At 52.7% G+C, this 13786-nt stretch overlaps 1 protein-coding gene across 2 annotated transcripts in view; it reads right to left on the bottom strand.

The window, feature by feature from the left end:
* The window catches only part of MXI1 (MAX interactor 1, dimerization protein), a 55832-nt gene extending 45433 nt beyond the window's left edge, over positions 1-10399 (bottom strand). The window contains exon 1 of one of the 2 annotated variants that reach the window (XM_021536283.4): positions 10189-10399. In XM_021536283.4, coding sequence (XP_021391958.1) covers positions 10189-10384 — 196 coding nt within the window. In that variant the 5' untranslated portion in view covers positions 10385-10399. Of the gene's footprint in view, positions 1-420; positions 783-10188 lie in introns of those variants that run through there. The other variant, XM_021536284.4, reaches the window with a different exon arrangement.
* Positions 10400-13786: the final 3387 nt, after the last annotated feature.

The raw sequence follows: 13786 nt of genomic DNA, 5'->3' as shown, positions 1-13786 counted from the left end.
ATAAAAAAAAAAACACAACAGTCCAGAGAGTGCCTAATATCTCTCCTCCTGCCCAACCTATATGAACCAGGCAAACCAGATGTATTTCACTGTGCCACTGATGTTTCTGGCTGAGCCAGAGCCACCCATCATCATCCCTCCTGCCCAGTGGAAAACTTTCACACCAATACCCTCTTTTCTCCCAGAAACCACATCCACGTCAATCTCCCCCATCCTGCAAAAACATTCCACCTCACCCACCACCTTCAGGAGGACTCATCAGCCCTATCCTTCATGCAGCCCTCACTGCTGGGGATTTACCACCAGCCCTCCAGCAAACACTGGCTCTGATCCCTTCTCCGGGGTCACTCTCTGCTCTCGGCGGGGATCTGACCCCAGACCCGTTCCCCTCACGGCGGGCACCCATCCTCCCCCCATTACCTCTCTCCCTTCGCTCCAGATACTCGGCCGCCTCCAGCAGCCGCTGGATGTTGATCATCTGGACCTGCTCCATGGCCGGGGGGCTCCGCAGCCCCGGGCCGCCCTCCGCCCCCACGCTCCCGGCTTCCCCGCTGGACACGGGGGCGGGGAGGCGCCGGGGATCGCCGTCTCTGCCCAGTGCCCGGGCCTCGTCACACCGTCCCGGGGGCGGCTCTCCTGGGAGGGCGAGGGGCGGCAAGGGAACACGCGAGGAAATGCCGGAGGAAGGAGCCGCTCCGGGATGCTCCGCCAGGGAGCGGCGAGCGCTTCTCCCTGCCCCAGCGCCCGGCCGAGCGCTGCCCCGCGGCGGGCCCTGCCCGGCTCCCCGCCCGGCCCCTCGGCCCGGCAGCCCCGCGGCGGGACCGGCCCCTGCGGCCGCGCCCCGCCCGCCGCTCGCAGCACTTTGTTTACCTCTGCCCGGCGCTCACGGGCGGGCGGAGCGCAGCGGGGCGGGCTGGGAAATGCAGTTCCCGAGCGCCGCCCGAGCGTGTGGGGGCAGCTCCCGGGCAATGGCTGCGTGTCCCCGCGCCGGAGGGGACGGCTCCGGGCCCACCCACACCCCGAGGTGCTGGTGGTCGGGTCACAGAATCACAGAATGGGTCGCGCTGGGAGGGACCACGGTGGGTCAACTTCCCAGCTCAAGCAGGGTCACTCCAGAGCACAGTGCACAGGATCGCATCCAGATGGCTCTGGAGTATCTCCAGTGAGAGACTCCGCAACTTCTCTGGGCAGCCTGTGCCAGTGCGCAGTTGCTTGCACAGTTCCTCATACTCAGGAGGGACTGCTGTGTATCAGTTTCTGCCCATTGCCACTTGTTCCATTGCTGGGCACCACCAAAAAGAACCTGTTCCAGCCTCTGACACCTCCCTTCAAACAGACAGACATTGCTCAGATCCCCTCTCAGTCATCTCTTCTTGGGGTTTAACAGGCCCAGCTCCCTCAACCTTTCCTCTTAAGAGAGATGCTCCAGTGCCCCGATAAACTCTGTAGCCTCCACTGCACCTGCCCAAGGAGCTCCACGTCTCTCTTGAAATGAGAAGTCCAGAACTGGACACAGCACTCCAGGTGAGGGCTCCATGCCCACCCACATGGAACTGGAAGGACTGTGGCAAGGATAAAGCAGAAAGGCTACAAAAGACAAAGCCACGGCCACAGTGTGGAACCTTTCTGCATCTCACCTGTGGAGATGGAACTAAAAAAAGGTGCAAGGAATTCCGACCTGGAGTGACTCATACATTGTTTTTCATGGGAGGCTAAGGAGCAAGACCCATTTTTCAGTGTGCACAGATTATTTAAGAGCATAGACAAGAGATACCACAGACAGCAAACTCGCAATACTTGAAGCAGCACCACGTTAACAAGGCACAACAGCGGCCATCTCAACATTTTAACAAATGCTTTCAGTATGATGACTCTTCAGAACTTTAATAATGTATTTACACCCTGATTTTCATATAGGTACAAAACCCTTGGATTACTTCTATCACCCTGAATTTTACCAACTTCAGCATTAGCTGGAATGGAGCTTTAAAAACCTGATAACATAAAATTCTGTTATACCAGTCTTTGTATTATACCAAAAAGGATGCACTCAGAAAATATTCAAGACTGGAACATTCATAGTAAATATCTAAATGATTCTGACTTAGAATCCCCCCAAGACTGTTTTGTAGTTCTGACTGGGGTTATTTTCTGAACATTTAGGCCGTGACTGGTTACATTTGCAAACATTCCTCCATCACAATGGGAGACAGAAAAGTACCTTGAAAAAATCCCAAAAAAGCAGAGATTCTCAATCAAAGGCTTATGTCTGGTAGCAAGGGCTTTAGGCAGAGCACAGAGACTCAGAGCACAGAGACAGAGAGGAGACTCTGATGTAGCTGCAAGAGTCGGCAGCACTCAACTAGAGAAGACCTGAAAAAAGTGGATTCGGGGTAGCTAACTTTTCTCTACACACAATTTGCTGATTCACCATTTCTGAGGTTTCCTCAGAAAACTGCAGGCTTGCAGCTGATGGAGGTAAAAATAATACCACTGTTCAGTTCTTACATAGACCTTTTCATCTCCAGATCTCTAGGGGTTGATTTGTTTTGTTTCTCTTAAAGTGGGATAGCTGAAAAATAAAGGAAGCTGGGACACTCCAAAGACATCCTTCCCTCATTCTGGGAAAGCCAGTCCCAGCCCTTCTTGGACAGGAGAGTCTCCACTCAGGCATGTACACCCAGCCAGACCAGAGACTGGCTTTTGTCCGGGGGAGAACTCAGGGAACGAAGTATTCTCTCTCCCCACCTCGTATTTCTACACTGGAAACTGCCCATAGAGGAGACTGTTAAAAGCACATAGAAAACTCCAAATCTGAGCAGTCTCAAGGCTCATAAGATCTTGGATTAGAGAAAAGGACACAGGTGCACAGACATCTCCACAACAGTGAGGTTAACGCAAGAGCATTTCTGGGCTCTGTACTTCCTTTAACCTACTTCCAAAACCAGCGAGCCATTTGCTTCTCAGTATTCACAACACTAAATATTAAAAAACCCAAACCCTGCAACTCCAACCCCCCAAACCCATGACGAAGCCCCAAAATCACTGTAAAACAGGCCTTTGTAAGCATCCACTGACATTAGCTTTTCTGATGGCACATTGGGAGATATATGGTGCCACTCTAGGGATTAAATAGGGAAAGTCACGGCTAGAAAATGAAGGGCTAGGTTAAGAGCATATCAGAGTGTCAGCCTCATGAAGGTAAAGTTCAAGATACAAAACAAGAGAGGATGAAGGAGAGGGATCCTGATACACATGGTGAATTAAATCAGCCTGGAGTGAAGTAACAGCAGGATCAGTTCTGTGTGAAATTATGTAGGATAAGCTCTTGCATTTACACTTCAGCTCAGCTTCCAAGTCTTTGTTTCTGAAGTAAACAATGTGCAATTAGGAAAAAGAAATCTGTGTGAAACAACGACAAATTTGGGAATAAACTGTGGGACATTTTCCCAAAGAAGGAGCCCTAGAGAAGAGGCAAATCAACTATGGTGCCACAGCAGATCTGTAAAATCTTGCAATTGCCATCCCAAGTGCTCGTGTGGGCAGGTCAGCCTGAAAAATGCCAGAGTGTGACAGAAACAGAAGTGGGTGGAAAGTAAATAGCACGAAGAGGCCCAATACCATTCAACTGCTGACCAAAAAGCCCCCAAAGTAAGATTTTAAATGTGGTTGAGCAATCCACAGGCAACACTGGGGAGGGGCTAAGGGAAGAGTATTTTAGGGGAGAATGAGATCATTTAATTTAGTGGCTCTGAATGATCTGTAAGTACAGTTTTCTGATTATAAGTGCTTGCTGCTGGCATCCCTTCTGGCAGCTGTGATTCACTTTCATTGTGTGTTCTGCTGCTTCGCCCTTTAGAAAGGGGCTTTTTACATTTTATTAAATGGCACTTCGGCAACCCTCCATTTCCAGCCTTAATAATGGATTTGTTAATCTCCCTGATAGCCTTTCCCTCCTCCTTAGCAATAATTTAAATATCCAAGAAGAAATCTGCAGTGCAGAAATCAATTAATATTTACATCTGAAATGCTGCTGTACTATTTTCATCAAGTATAACAGATGTGATCTGTTTTTTATCAACATCACCATCACTTACATTAAACTAGCAACTTCCATCAGGGAAATTTTCTAAGAGCTTTCCAAAAGTAATGCTTTAAGCTTCTCAACCCCAAAATTACTTTAGCTATTTTCTTTCCACTCAACAGGAAGGGAAACTGAGGTGTAAGCAGCATAATTACTCACATGAAGACACACCCTAAGTCAGAGGTGGAACAGGAACATGTCACACAAATCAAGATGCCCAGCCCTCTGCTTTGAACACAAACCTTAGAAATAACACAATGCTTTGCAACGTGGAAGTTATTTTCAATAAGGGCAATCCCTTTGGCTAAGCTGCCTTGTTTTTCTTTCTGTATTTAGCTTTTGCAAAAATCCTCCTGTTCCCAACCATGTGCATTTTCTGGGAGGAACATCAAGATGGCAACAGCCATAAGCACTTCCTTTGCCACTTTCACACAAACCCTCCAAACTCTTAATATTGTTTTCAAATCCTTGAAATCTAACGCTTGAGCAATCAAAGCACGAACAGAGATCCTGGTGGGAACCACTTTCCGGCATTCTCAAAACCGTGCAAAGATTTGGTGATTCCCCAAATTTCTGGGAACAGCAGATCCATACCACTCCTGTTTCTCTAGCGAGGGGAACAGCATATGAACAACCTATCAGCACACGCTGTAACAAAGAGGTCTCTATTATTGTAGTCATGGCTGTAATAGCTCAGTATTGCAGGACTTGCAGCAGCAGACTGGAGCACAACCCAAGTCCCACCTACTCAACTCCCTTCCAAGGCTTGCAATACCTTCACTAAGGGACCTACAAGTGCCTATAGGACATGGCCTCATTCCTCATCCAGGAGCTTCACTCTTTCGCAAGGCATCAGTTAATCCATTTCAGCACTGCCACTGGTATCTGGAACGCATCCACCACTGAGGACAGATGTTCCTCAGAACCAAACCTCTGGGATATCCAAGAGTTTGAACAGCAATAAAGTGCACACTGTGATTCAAAGACTAAGCTCTGCCAAACAATAAGGTAAAAGCCATAGATCTATTGGCTCTTTGGGCCACTTGTTCCTTCTCTCCAGGAGATGTGCTTTGTCTTCAGAACTGTGCTGTGCCCATATTTACACTGAGTCAGTGACTTACTCTGTAACTTTGATTGTCAGTTAACTGATCCACCCGCAAAATTAAGAGGAATTATCATGAGAAAAAATATACGGAGTCCTTCAGCTAAATAACAAGAAGATAGGGTTGTTCAGCCAGTGGCAGAAGGTGCTCCTCTCCCAGCTCTCAGGATGCTTTGCTGACAAGGGATGTAATCGGTTCTCAGTAGTGCTTCTGGCACAGTTCCATGGTTCTACCTCTGCCCTATCATTTCTCCTGCTGTGGCTTCCTTCTGAATTCTATGCTGAGGTCCAAACAGCATGAGTCAAAATACCCCAACCTGGAAGTGGCTAGCACATGAATCACTGTGGCCAGGTTATGAACCAGGAGGAATGAAAGGGGTTTACTGTGAGTTGGGTAAAAAATATATAAATAAAGGGGTCCCACACTTGTCTGTAGATCATATCTACACTGACCTTGAGCCACATCGTCAGCTCTCATTGATACAATGGGAGTTCTGCATGCAGACCAAAGGCAGTCTCAGCTTCTTCTGCCCTCTGCTAATTACAGGTTTCTGACATTTCTTTGGTTTGTCAGAAGAAGACCCTAAACAGCACATTAACAATGGAAGGAGCCACGTGATGAAGATAGTGTTAATTCATCCCCAAGGCTCAGTTGTCCTCTCCCTCAGAAAGAATTATTCAGGAGCAAAGGACAAATCTAAGATCACCCTTTTGTTATTCCTGGTCAGAAGATCAATAAACATAGCCAGCACTTGAAGAAGATCTAGCTGTCTCCTGCAAGGGGTCAAGGTACACTGTGCCATGCATGCACATCTCTATTAGACTTGTGAACTTGTCACCCCTGTTACAGAGACTTGATTGCCTTCATGCTTTTGGAAGAGGATATGGCAACACAGGTCTGTATCTGTAGTGAGATCAGAATGTATTACACACCATGCCCATTACAGATAAGTCATCGTAGCCAAAGGATTCATCACGTGTTTGTGCAACTCCTACTGACAAAAACATGAGTCCACGCACCCAAAGGGGATGCCTGGCACAATACTAAACCTCAGCTGAGTTTACTCCAGGTCCCTTTAAAAATATCTTCCAAATTCCAGCATTTCAGCTGCTACAGGTTTTCAGCCATGCTTATTCATGAAGTGGCATTTGCAGAGGTTACAGATGTATCAACAGAGCTGCCCTCAGCACAACTTTCATTTCTGAAAACAGCCACTGTAACATTCTTCATCTGACGTTTCTATTCCTTGGATACCAAACTTAAATTTCTAGAAACAGGTCATTTGGAAACCTGTACATGTCAGTTAGCAAGGTGTGTGTTGGGATTGGATTTTGTGGTCTCACCATGAGAACTGCAGCAAGAAGGCAGGCAGCACTGTTATGCACTCCCAGAGGCTCAACTGGAAAAATAATTCAGTTATATTGCAATAGCTAAAATACTTCAGCTTACCCAAGGAGTCTGACAAGAAGATTCTAACCTTCCCTGTCACCATGTTGTAACAGAGGTAATTTTTATTCTAATATTTTAAAAAATACATAAATACTGTAAGGGTGGTGCTGAGAAGCCACTCCTGAACACTTCCTCCCCCTGCCATAGCCCTGACAGTACATCCTACCCTGCTCCACAGCTCTCTGCCCTGTGGTTCTGTTTCCACACCACCCAGTCAACACATGGCCCCTCTGCTATTATTCATGACCACAACAATAGGATATGGGACCTATAAATGTAAATCATCATCATCTCCATATTTCTGCCTGAGCTTCAGGCAGGTAGGAAACTCCTGCCTTATCTGAAAGTCCTGCCCTAGACATGGAAGGCTCTGCTGTCTGCCTTCTACCACTGACCTGCAGACAAGGGTAGGAGTGTTTTGGAGGCCGAAAACATCCTTGTAGTTGCTCCTCTATCTCCAGAAGGTGTGACATGCACATCTGGGATATCCAAGCATTTGGATCCACAAGAGAAGAGGTTATGTCCACCTCTCAGGGGGCCCCTCTACCAAACAGCATCTGCTCCTGCTGAGGACAGTGTTTGGAGAAGGTGAATAACATGGCACAGCCACCAAAGGCTTGGAAGAATGAATGAGGACACCGAGTGGGATTTATCAGAAACCATAAAACTATGAGGAAAACCACTTGAGTTCTCGGAGCCTTAATAGCCCTTCCTTAAATTCCTTCTTTTGGCTAGTGAAGCCCTTCAGATTCCATACCACTGTGATGCTGATCCCAACCAGCATCCTGGTGCTTTACCCAGCTCTGTCCCTGTCACCCGTCCTGGCCAGGAAGAGACAAACATCTATTTGTCACCTCTATTTTTTTAAGACTGTTTCCTTGGGGCAGGGCACTGTCACTCCCCTGCATGTACAGCACCTGGCACAACAGGGCTGTGACTCAGCCACCTTCCTGATGGGAGTAACACTAAAATAGCTCATTACAGCCCTTCCTAACACCATGGTCAAATGACCTGGGCATCCTGCAGGAAGCAGGCAAACACCAAGTCTGACTGCAACCGAGTCTGGCAGTCTCCATCACCACACTTTTTTGTGCTGCCCCCGCATTATTGTGAATTGTGAGTTCAGAGACTCTAATGAGGAGTGACCAGCCATTAGCAACATCTCTGCCAGGCTGCCAGCACTGGATGCACTGAGGAATCACCCCTGCCCTGGCAGATGAAAGGGCACAGCATTCTCTTGGTGCAATAACCTGAGCTCTGCATGTAAATCCCTTCCCAGAAAGGAGACGTGTATACATTAGGATACAACCCTTCTGCTTCTGCAGCTGTTCCTTAGTTTAGATAGGGCCAGTAAGGCTCAGAGATTGTTTTCCAATCCCAGCAGCATTTTTCTTTGTTTGGGAGCAACACGTAAAAGCTGCCTGGTTTATGACAGTCACGTTCTGAACAGCACGTTCACCAGCTGAACCTTTGGTTAAATGGGACTTTTCACCCTAAAATGTCCTGATTGCACATTAAAATGCTGAAAGGTTTTGCAGAATTTCCTAATAAAAGTGATGATTTTCAGCATTATGACCTCAACAATTACTAGCAAAAGCTTCAGTGAAAACAAGTGCTCAGGAATGGAGTTGTTTAGATGCACCTAAACACCTCTTTTAAAAATCTAGCAATAAAAAAATCCTTTATCCTGCTGTCCTACTCATTTTCCAGTTCCAAACAAGGAACCGTATAAAATGATGCATTTTTAAATGGAGCGTATAAAAGATCAGATACTATCCATCTCAACAGCAAGGAAAATTCTATCTCCCCCCACCTCGGAAAAAAGCCACGATTTTGACAGTTCCCCTTCACAACAACAGCGCTCGCTGAGAAAAAAACAAAACGGTCTCACACTCAGCTTCCAAACCAGGGATATTCTGCTGTTTTCACATGCAAACCCAATTCTTGCTCGTGTCTCCTGTCATTTTCCTGCTCACGGCTGCTGCTCACGGCGCAGCTCAGCTCCTCAGACGCTTGGCTTTGCAGCTTCATTACGAAACAACAATTAGCACGTGAGGAAAAAAAAAAAAAAAAATCCCAGCCCAATATTAACTCAACTTTCCAAAACAGAAAAGCAGCCTGGATTTGTTCCGGGCGAGCAAGGAACAAGGGCTTTTGGCCGCAGCTTTAGTGACAGAGCAGCTCCTCCGCAGTGGGATCCCTTTCCCTGGGAGGCTGCGTGCGCGCAGCTTTTCCGCAGAACAAGGGCACCCTATATCGTCACCTGTAGGGGAACCTATAGCTGCCATAGGGATGAGCGGCGAGCAGAGGGCGGCGGAGCGATGGAGACGCGTGGCGAGGGACTCGCTGATCCTTTTGTAAAGTTAAACGGAAAACAAAACGCAGCACATGCTCCGCGGAGGAATAAAAAAAAGGCCGGGGGGGCGGGAACCCAAACATAAAATCGAGGAGGGCAGAGAAATTAAAAAAAAAATAAAAAGAAAAGTAGAAAATTAAAAAAAAAAAATAAAGGCTAAAACAAAGAGTAACGTAGAAACCCGAGGAAAACGCGGGGAAAGAGGCGGAGCGGAGCCCGAGCTCCCGGCGAGGTGTCCGTGTGACACCCCCGGGCTCGGCGGTCCCCGGAGCGCCCGGCCGGAGCGCCCGGCCCGACCCCCCCGGGCCGACCCCCCCGGCCCGCTCGGCAACGCGTGACGTCACACGGGGGACCCCGGCGCCGCTCATTGGCGGAGCGGGCCGCGCGGCCCCGCCCCCGGCAGGCGGCGGCCAATGAGCGCGGCGCGCTGGCTCCATGTGCGAACCATGTGTCCGCCCGCGGGGCGGGGCGCGCCGGGCGCAGCGCCGCTGGAGCGCGCTCCGCCACTGCGCGGGGTCCGCGGCCGCGCTCCGCCGCGGGCCACGGCCGCCCCTTTGTTCCCAAAGCGCTTCTGCCTCGCGGTGCCGCCGTCCCTCGCAGCTCGCGTGTCCGCTCGGGAGACCGCTCCGCGGGGGAAAGCCGCGGGCTACGCGCACTCTCCGCGCCCGCGGAGCAGGGGGGCTAGCGGCGCGGCTGGCCACCGCCCCGCACCGGACGCTTGTCCTGCCCTGCAGTGCGCTGCTCTGCCCGGCCCTCTCCTCCCCGCCGGCTACCTGGCGAGCGCTGCCACTTGCCTACGTGACTCTGCCCATGCCCCGGCGGGGGGAGCGGGGACGTGTCATCGCCTCCTCCCCCGCCGCTTCGGCTCCGCCACCGGCTCTGGCTCCGCGCGGAGCCCGCCGCCCCCCCGGCCCCTCTCGGTGCCCCTCCGAGCCCGCTCTCCTCGAGAACCGGAGATGCGCCCCCCCTCCCTGCACCGTCCCGCTCCACTCTCCATCCCAAACTTTCCCCCCGGGCCCGGTCTCCCCAGTGGCGGCGGGGGTCGCACGCACGCCTCTGTCTCGCGGGGTGCAGGCCCTTTGTCACTGCGTCGCCAGCCCCTGCAGCCAGCCGAAAGTTTGGTTTATTTTCCTTACTCCCCTTGACCGCTCCGCGGTCACGCACACGCGCGGCCACGGCCGCCAGCCCGCACTTACTTTTATTCTCCTTCTCGATCCGCTCCAGGTAGCTGGCGGCCTCCAGGAGCACCTGCACGTTGTAGAGGAAGGTGTCCATGCCCGCCGCGGGGCTCGTGTTGCAGATGTCCCCGAGGGGGCACCGGGCCCCGCCGGCCGCCCCTGCGCTCCGCGGCTCGCTCCGCGGCTCCCTCCGCGGCCGGCCGCGCTTCCCCATGCCCCGCAGCCTCCCGGTGCTGCGCCCGCCCGCCCGTCCGTCCGTCCGTCTGCCGGCGAGCCCGGCGGCCGCCGCGGTCCCAGCGCTGCCGCCGCCCGCCCCGCCGCTGTGTCGCCCCACGGGCCGCCGCCGTCCCGCCCCCCCCGCGCCCCGGCGGGGCGGCCCGGCCCGGCCGCGCCTGCGGAGTGCGAGCGCCGGCGGCTGCGCGGCGCCCGGCGCGGGGGGGCGGCCGGCGGGGCAGGGCCGGGCTTGTCCCGGGGCGGGGGGGACCGGCGGGCCGCCGCTCAGAAGCCCCGGGACGTGGTTCAGCCCCGCAGCGGGGATCGACCCCTTGGAAAGGGGCGCCGGCTGCTGCGCCGGCCGTGGTGGCACCGCGCCCCCGGGGATGGTGGCACTGGTGGGGGCCCGGCTGCGCTCACCCCCGGGACACAGAGGCACAGCCAGGCCTGTCCTGGCCCTTGCCACCCCGAGTGTCACCTCCCGCCGCTGCCCGAGGGTCTGTCCCTGGAGCCAGCGTGACAGGCGGGCTGGGGAGCCCATACTGGGCCCAGCCCTGGGGGGCGATGGGGTCAGCACTGCAAGCAAAACCCGAACTCCAAAGGGGCCCCTCGGCATGAAGCACTATGGCAAATCACTCCTCCTCTATTGTGTAGTGCCCCCCAGAAAGCTCTCTCTGGGTTCAGACTCTCAAAGCAATTAATAAATGTTTTTTTCAAAGTAAATCGAAGGTGGAGAGCAGGCAAGGGATGCACCAGCCTTCCTCGCCTCCTCCATATCCATCCCTGCAGACCTGGTGTCAGAGCCGGGCACACTACAGCTTGTTTTCCCCTTGTTTTGCAGTCAGGGAGGTGACAAAGAGCAGCTGAGCCCGGAGGAGAGAGTGCAGGACGCAACCCAGACTGAGGAGAAGGGCAAGGATTTGCACTTCCAAAAATCATTTACAATCCTGGGTCCATGAATTTTGAGGGGGTAGGCGGAGTGGACTCCACTCGCACCAGGCTGGCAGCAAGTGACCTCCAACACCCTCCTGGCTCCCCTTTTATCCGTGACAACACCACCTGAAACACGGTGCTACGTTTGCAGCACGAAACCCCGCTCCTGCCCGGCCGGTCGGGTTGGTCTGGTTCCACTGAGGAGCCCTGTAGGAGCGGCTGGGGAGAAGCATCGCCCCGGAGATGTGCTGGGGCGTGGGGACCTGCTCACACCTGGCTGCCGTGGGGCTCCGTGGCTCTCGCCGGGCTCACCGGCCTCGCAGGGACCGGAACGGGCTGGAGAGCAGAGCAGAGGTCGCGGTGGTGCTTAGGGGCGCTGCTTTAGTAAGGGCTAGTGGGTACCTGGAGCCCGCAGCATCACCGGGTCCTGAATCATCTGAGAGGGGACGGTGCCCCAGCAGCAGCGCATGCAATGAAATCCCCGCGGCACCCAATTGCTGGGGGCCAGCTGGCTATTTTTGGGAAGCATGGCTGCGGGATTTCGTCGGTCACATGCCCTTCCCACGGCACATGCCGGGGCTGGGCCAGCTCCCCGTGCAGTGCGGCTCAGCGCAGCCCCTCCCGCGGCCATATGGCACCTCCTCCGTGCCGGCGGCACCGCATGGCTGCTGCCACATCAACAGTGCCACGAATTGTCCCATCACTGCGTTTGGCAGCCCAGAACGGGCTGGTGTAGGAGGGAGGACACAAAGCATCATCTAGATTTAGTTGTGGCCTTAAGAAGAGTGGAGAAGAAGGCAGAGCCTGGTGTGCCGGGAATGGAGCGGGACAGGACGCCGCTGCCAGGCTCAGGTGTGCTCAGCACCCGCGGGCGACTGGCCATCCCTGAGAGCAGGATCTCAGCTGGGAAGGCAAGGGCTGAGCAGAGGTGCAGGTGGGAGCCAGGCTGAGCCACAGGGTCCATCCAGGCAAGTGAAGGATTCAGAATGTACTTGGCTTTTATTGACTCCACTGACTAGCTGAGATAAGACATGATTCTTGCTTTACAAGCATGCATGGGTGAACACTCCCATTAAAACATCAGTCAGAAAGTCTCTGGCTTTCTAATTGTGCAGGGATTGAGCTGTTGGTAGGACTGCTCTAATCAACCCCAGTTGCAGCCACTGGGGACCTGGACACAAGGATCTGTCCATTGGGCAGAAGGCTTTCCATGACCTCACCTTAAGAGATCATTGCTGAAAGCACACCAAAGGCACCAGAGTCAGCCAGCATCAGATTGCTTAAAAATCAGATTATTTAAAAATCTCAGCCCCTTTCCCAGAAGATGAGGATGTGTATGGCCATCCAGAGTCCATACTGTAGATCTTGTGCCTAATGGCAGCATCCTCTGTTACCTACTGCATGTCTTGGTCCTCCTTGTGCACCTGCACAACACTTCTCTAGCCATTTTTGGAATGCTTTGTATTGATTGGTGCTGATTCAGCAGGTACCGCTTTTCCCAGTGACATCCCAGGTTTGAAGCCAGAATAATCATAGTTTTGATCCCTTTCCCTTCTAGCTTAGTTGCAGGATGATTTCTCTTTAAAGGCACTTCCACAGAGAAAAGTATTCCTGAGGGAATGGTCCAAGGGCAGGCATTCCAAGGGAACTGTCTCAAGAGGAATGAAGGCTTTGGGGCACATGGTCTGTGGGGTACAAAAAAATATGTGGGCACTGGAAAGCATCCAGAATCAGAGAGGCAACACAGGAGTGATAAGGGAAGAAGTTTTGCAGTATTGCCAGCTCTGCACATCCAGCAGCCATGGTCCAGCACCCTTCTCCACTGCAGCCTTCTAAATACAGCCAGTTACGGGCATGCTGTCTTTATTTCCCTTCTCTTGTACTTTGTTCAACCTTTGAGCTCATCCTGAAGTCTCACTGTCATTTTTTTCTCTGCAAGGTGATGGAGAAGATGCTTCTTGGACAAAAGTGGAAGATCTGAGTGCAGCCCCATGGGCCCAGAGAAATGGGAGTTGGGGTGAGCTGGGGTGAGCCCCTGGCTCAGCCCCACAGCCCACATGGCCTCTGCTTCCAGGGGGTGGCCAAGGCAGCTTTCACATTATGGGACACCCCTGGACCTTTTATCAGCAGCCTGTGGCTGCAGGCTGCCCTCAGTACAGCGAGGGGAGAGTGAGTGGCCCAGGGATGCAGAAGTTGGGTGCCCGCAGGGATGTTGTCAAATTCACACCTGTAAAAGTGGGGAAAATGTCCACCCCATCATTTGGGATTGGATAAGAGGTACGATTGCTGGAGTGCTTTATTTTGCAATGCTGCATAACATAGCAAGGTGTGGGTTTAGTGCAAAGCTGCCAGGTGGTGTGAGGTGCCATGAGAAACCCTTGGCGTAGAGAGTGGGCATCCCTTCCCCTCTGCCATGGGAATCATCTCATGTGTGTGTGTGGTGCCCATGCTGGGCTGAACAGAGGAAAAC

This window comes from Lonchura striata, chromosome 6 (genome assembly GCF_050655825.1).
Source record: "Lonchura striata isolate lonStrDom1 chromosome 6, ASM5065582v1, whole genome shotgun sequence".
Classification (NCBI taxonomy): Eukaryota; Metazoa; Chordata; class Aves; order Passeriformes; family Estrildidae; genus Lonchura; species Lonchura striata.
Note: the sequence above shows the minus strand (reverse complement) of the source record. Positions and strands in the feature narration are given on the sequence as shown.